The 6,000-nt window shown below is 45.5% G+C and overlaps 1 protein-coding gene across 3 annotated transcripts in view; it reads right to left on the reverse strand.

The window, feature by feature from the left end:
• nr3c2 (nuclear receptor subfamily 3, group C, member 2) overlaps nt 1–5,557 on the reverse strand; it is a 94,659-nt gene extending 89,102 nt beyond the window's left edge. Inside the window, exons 1-3 of one of the 3 annotated variants that reach the window (XM_026171360.1) lie at nt 5,394–5,557; nt 5,091–5,129; nt 1,756–3,582 (exon numbers count right to left, since the gene is read on the reverse strand). In XM_026171360.1, coding sequence (XP_026027145.1) covers nt 1,756–3,563 — 1,808 coding nt within the window. In that variant the 5' untranslated portion in view covers nt 3,564–3,582; nt 5,091–5,129; nt 5,394–5,557. Of the gene's footprint in view, nt 1–1,755; nt 3,583–5,090 lie in introns of all 3 variants that reach the window. The other 2 variants (XM_026171359.1, XM_026171358.1) reach the window with 2 other exon arrangements.
• Between the last annotated feature and the right edge of the window lie 443 nt (nt 5,558–6,000).

Here is a 6,000-nt window from a genome sequence, read left to right on the forward strand (position 1 = left end):
CTTTGTCAGTAAGCAGGCTGTAAAAACGATGTTTCAGATCTTTGTCTCAGATTAAATTAACAGTCCAGACAATCACTCCCATAACATGAGCCTATCTTAACGAGCTGCAGACAGAATACTTCCTGGTGCAAAGCGCACTGAAAAATGCTGCTCTCCTTCTCCACGATTTTCACTTCCGGCGGACCCTTTCACGAGCCTGTTCTGGCCCGCTCACCTTGTGTTTGACACCTCTCTTTTTAAGGTAAATTCTAAACAGAACAATCAACCCCTTAGAAGCAGTAGCAATTTTATAGATTACATTTATATTCTGCAGTAAATCATACTTCTAGTGATGACCTAATTGAATATCCAGTGATCAAGCACTTTATTATGCCAGCTTTTTCTAAAATAATTTCCCTCCCATCTGAACAATAGTAACTGAGCTGAAGAAAATGATAGAAAACGGCCGAGAAATCAAAAAGATCTGCAGAGGGGGTTTTTTTTCGTTTGGTTTTTTTTTTTTATTAATTCAATCAAGAAAACTTTTGATCTAATACATGTCCATTACGGGGTTCTGTGCAACATCTCGGCCCGAGCTCAGCTTGGACTTGGCATGATCAGTCAAACATAGCAAAGCAATGTACATCAAAATCCCAGCGGAGGCTCGGATACAGTGCTGCACTTATTTTACAGCAAGCGTCTGACTTTTATCAAAAGCGATCCAAGTAAGCAGGAAGTCATTTATGGTTTTGTTTAGTGCGTCTTTGCTCGAGCTCATAAAACCTGTGAATTTATGACATCCCCAAGCATAAATAGATTATAGCAAAGTGTATTTTATAAAGCACTAGGAGGCACTCTCTGTTATTTAAAAACATTTATAATACGTGCAAATTCTCCATATACCACAAACCATTCTTTGACTTACTGTAAATAAACAGCAGCATCCGTCACTGTTAGGCGAATATAGCAATGTATTTTCAGCAACACAACCGTGTGTTTTATGGCCTACGGTTGTGACATTCACTATTATTAATCGTGCTGATAATTCACCTCCTTCACATGCAGCCGGGACAGTAGAATACACTGGAACCACAACAACTGTGTCAAAGTTCCACTATGTCAGATTGGCGGCTGTTATAGATTTTTTTCCCCCCTTTGGCCTGTTTGTTTTGTTCCACCCCCTCCACCACCACCCTCACAAAAATCAACTGTTTATTTCATCAGTTTGGCAACCAAAGCCTGTGATCAATCATTCATAATTTATAATGCTGCCAAAGGCCTAGGGCCCATAAAAGCAGATATTTGCATTACACAAGGTCTCAGCTAGAACTTCTGATAACAGACCAATAAATTTTGTTATTGTACGTACACACAGGCCCCCTGATAAGAAGCAAACTTTGCCTCTGTTTTACAGTAGAACACAGGCCTGTAAGAAGAGAGACGATAATGTTGTGGTCACATGCTGCTACAACAATGACCTGGACCCTATCCTTTAATTCCTGTTCCCCCAGCCAGCATTCCGCTGCCTTTCCCAAGCCCTGTTGTTGTTGTTATTATTTTGCACTTCTCAAAGCAAACGCCCTAAATCCCCTGTGCAACAGGAGCCCCATTACAAAAAAACTAAACAAAAAACTGGCTCTCCATCTATGGGAGACTCTGGAGCGGCATACTATTATACAGGTACACTGAAGGGAAAAAAACCCCCAAACATGATTTGATATTTACACAAAACAGGCACACACAGAGACTGCCTAAATACACCTTCTTCTTCCTTACCTCGACATGCCGTCCGAGATGCAGTTCTGACCCGGATATCCTTCACCTCTGGCTGCGAGAGACCCCTGGGATATGCCCGGGTGAGATTTCCACGACTCCATTAACGCCGTTACGGGTGAAATTAGATTCAACAAAGGGTTGGTCTGGTCCCTCACATCGTGCCGCGTGAAAGACATTGTTCCTTGCGCTCCAATCTGGTAATGGAATGAGTGTCCACCGGAATTAACTCCAACAATGGCGGATGTGGACATGCTGTTATTCTCTTGGTAATAGCTGCCATCTGTGGCTTCCTGCTTAACCCCTTTAGACAGGACATTGTTGGAGAACACATCAGACTCATAGTTCCCATTCACAGAGGAGACAGGGGGTCCTAAGATACCGGAAAGACTGTATTCATCAATGTTATTCCTCAGGGACAGATAAGTGGTCTCAGACGCAGAGAAGAGGCCAATCGATGGTGACTGCTCACCGTAGGGCTGTTGATTCATACATCCCTCACTTTTGTTTGGCTCACTCTTAATCTGCGTGATAAAGGGCGTGTTGCTCGCGTTACATTTGGAGCTGCCTAAACACATGCTCCTGAAGTCAGTCCCAGGCTCGTTCTTTATGTACTTAACCATCCCCATCTGATCTAAGCCGACATTGAACACCTCCCCGTCTACCATCTCTACTTTAGGGAACTCGAAATTCTTGAAGTCCGTTTCTCTGGTCAGCCCTGCTTCCGGGCTGCTCGTGTCATTCTGCACCAGACCCAGTCCGTCAGCAGGACTGGACACAGGAAACCCACCAGAGGAGGGGTTCTGTGGGCTGCTGGCAGTCATGTTGCCTGCTGTGGCCGGACTGGAGATGGAGGGCATTGCTGTGTTGCAGTTGTTGGTGGTTTTGCTAGAGCAGCTGCCAGCTGTTGGGCTTGAGACAGAGGACCTAATGTTACATGTAGTGCTGCAGGATGGAGGGGATCTCACACTACTCATGCTCTGAGGACTGGACATGGGAGACCTCATGACATTGAGCGGGCTGGTGAGTGGCGGTGAGCCCACGGTGCTGGACTCCACAGGGCTACATGTGACTGAATTCCTGCGCTTGATGTTGGCTAGAGTTGCAGCACACGAAGTCTGGCTGACAGGGCTACTGACAGACGAGCACAGAGGCGCAAAGCACGTAGGAGGACTGGTGGTAGACGACACCATATTGTTGCTGCCTCCGGGGCTGGAAATGGCACTGGAGGTTTGGGGACTGCAGGACAGAGAAGAGGCCAGCATAGATGCTGAGCTAACCGGGGTCCCCGCGGTGCATTCTCTGGGAGTCGCGCTAGGCTGCTGGAAACCAAATGGCTTCAATTTGGGGCTCTTTGTGGGACCACATTGGTTCTCCTCTAAAGGCCGTCCACATGCTGGATACAGCTTTCCTGGGCTGGTATTGGCTCCCTGCTGGTTAAAAGCAAAATCTGCCTCCCTGGCAGCATTCATATACAGGCCCATAGACTCAGCCACAGTCTTGGAAAGCTCTTTGGAGTCCATTTCCTGCTTATGACCAAGGAGTGAGTTGTTGAAGTGTGGGAGAACAAATGGCTGGTTCTGGCTGAGCTGCAGCATTGGCTGCTCCTGCTTTTTTGTATTGTTGTCTTTGCAGTCGGTGGCCGGGCTTCCAGCAGGGCAGTTGACATTAACTATGTCCATCAGGATATCACTGCCAGTCAGACTTGAATCCTCTGTACTGCAGCAGTACTCCATAGTGCCAGGGACCTGAGGCCATCTGTTCTCTGTGTCCTTTCCATCAAAGAAACTTTGGTATCTTTTGGTCTCCATTGCTGGCTCATTGAGTTACCTAGTAAACATGGCAAACAGACAAAAAACAAACAAAAACAGGGTCAGTCGAGCTACAATAGTTGGCAAAGGTTTTTAAGAGTATTACTTTCTGATAAAGAGACTATGTAAGATTACGTTACATATTAAAGGATTATGCAATTTTATTTTCCTTTAAAATCTAATCAGTCTCCTGTTTATAGCTTATAAAAAGTTGCACTTAAGTGAAACCTAACAAGGCAGAAAAAAAACAATGTGGAGGAACTGAAAGATTTCTGAGTGTGAAGCCCCTGTTTGATTGTTTTATTTACACGGGCAACATTTTTTAAGATTAAAGTGTCTCATATTTTTTTAAACAAGTTAAATCTAATAAAGTCCAAAATAAATCTGTACAGTATTTCCCTCTCACACATGATTCAAACCCCTTATCGGCGCACTACAGGGAATGCAGCGATAACTTAAAGAAACCCAGACCACAAGGGTTAATTTATCTGTATGTGACGTCGCCTGGGCTTTTTTTCTTTTTATTCCCACCTCTACTGCGTCTCTATTGGCCAGCTCGGCCAGAAATCCAGCAGCTTCATCAGGCCCCATTCATGGATTGGCCCGAAAGCTGTCACTCAATAGTTATCGCTCATGCAGCCACAACATTGCTGCGACACAACTTGAACTGTTGTTTTAGGCAGCCGGAGCGGCTTCCCTGTGTGCTAAAAACGATTCAACATCACTGGGAACAATCGGACGATAAAACACAACAAATTGCATTGATTTCTGGCTGGTTTGGAGTTAATGTTCAAGCTATTTATTTTGCATGCAACGGTGCAAGTCCGCGAAGGGCTCGCAGCGAGCGGCCGAGATATCGGCGTTAAAGTGTTGCTGTCTGCAAAAAAAACAGGCTGTCCTGTGCACATGTGCAGAGAATTTGAAAGTAAAACAAGAAAAAAAGGGGGAAAAACCCGAACAGCTGTCAGACTCATAATTCCCCTCCTTGTTGTCCTGCCGCGATCGCTCTGCCTTTGCAGGACATGCACAAGTCTGCATTTTGCGTGTGCGCAGAATACAAAAAGTAGATGAAAAAAGAAGCCAAAAGCCCGTCCGTCTGCTATATTGTTTCCGTTTTTTACTCCTTTTTGCTTTAAAACTCGCATGTATTGCTTTTGAATGATTACGTCCACTACGATCAAAGTATGAATTATTTAAGCCACTTTTTAGACAGAATTTGACAGCCCTATATATCACTCTCCGCAGACAGGTGAGTGCATGTACGTTAAATCCACGAACGCTGCTCTAAATCACGGTGGCGATTTCCTAAAGTGCATAAACTTCTTGGCCACTTTTATTAAAGAGCAGACACGGAGGGGAGAGGCTAACGGTCCCGGTTAAAAGTTATTATTTTTCTCCTCCACAGCACCAAGGCCAGTGTCCGTAAGTATCCAGTTCTCCCGACACCAACTGCGAGGGGGACTTGCTTTCATTATCACCTCGAATTAAAACTGTACAGTTAAAACACAGGGCTCCGTCCGTCCTTACCTTAATTACGACATTCAGAGTTGTCAGGTGGCTGTGTTGCTGGGCAGCGATAATCCAGAGGACAGAAAAAGAAAAACGCAAAAAAAAGAAGCAAAGTCAATAAATATCAACCAACGTGCTCTCCGCCCCCCACCTCCTCACCCCTCTACTCTTTCCAATACATTGTTGCCAGTTTGACAGATAGACACACCGGAGAAGTCTACTGCGTATTATCACTAGTAATCCTCAACAGCGAGCCGCTGCTCCTGACAGGACGAAACGACAGCGATGGGTCGGACGGCAGCGACGGATAATCACACTCACATTATGGCCGTAAGAAAAAAATTTTTCCCAAGATTGACGATTCTGGAAAAGAAAAGAAAAAAAAACAGAAGAAGAAGAGTAATTAAAAACAAACGAAGGAGTCGAGTCGGACTTGCAGTCAGAGCGACGTCATTCTGTGCACATGGACCCTCCTACTGCAACGAGTGCAACACAAACTCCGAGGAGGAGGGAGGTGGTGGAGGTGGGGGGGAGAGAGAGAGAGAGAGAGAGTGGTAGAGGGGGAGGGAGGGGCTCGGAGCGCAGGTAGACGGAGCCGTCTGGAAATAGGGCACCGAGCTGTGTGAAAGAAACTCGTGTGATGGCGACAGTAAGGCTTTCGTGATTTCATTTTTTCTTCTTCTTTTTTTGTCTGTTGAAGTCTTGCAAGTTTGTTACGTTATATTTTCTCTCTCTCTTTCTCATTTGTGACTTTTCAATATTAGTCATTTCTGCCAACTGACACTTCGGAGATCCCGTCACGGTCACGCACAGCAATTTTAGATCACAGGAAAGTATTTCAGGTGCTTTCCCCGCACGACCCCCCTCCTCGCGCACGGTGAACGTGGAGCTCATGAGACCCTCGCGAGTGCTGAGAGAAGAGTGAAAT

Source organism: Astatotilapia calliptera, chromosome 6 (assembly GCF_900246225.1).
Source record: "Astatotilapia calliptera chromosome 6, fAstCal1.2, whole genome shotgun sequence".
NCBI classification, from domain to species: Eukaryota; Metazoa; Chordata; class Actinopteri; order Cichliformes; family Cichlidae; genus Astatotilapia; species Astatotilapia calliptera.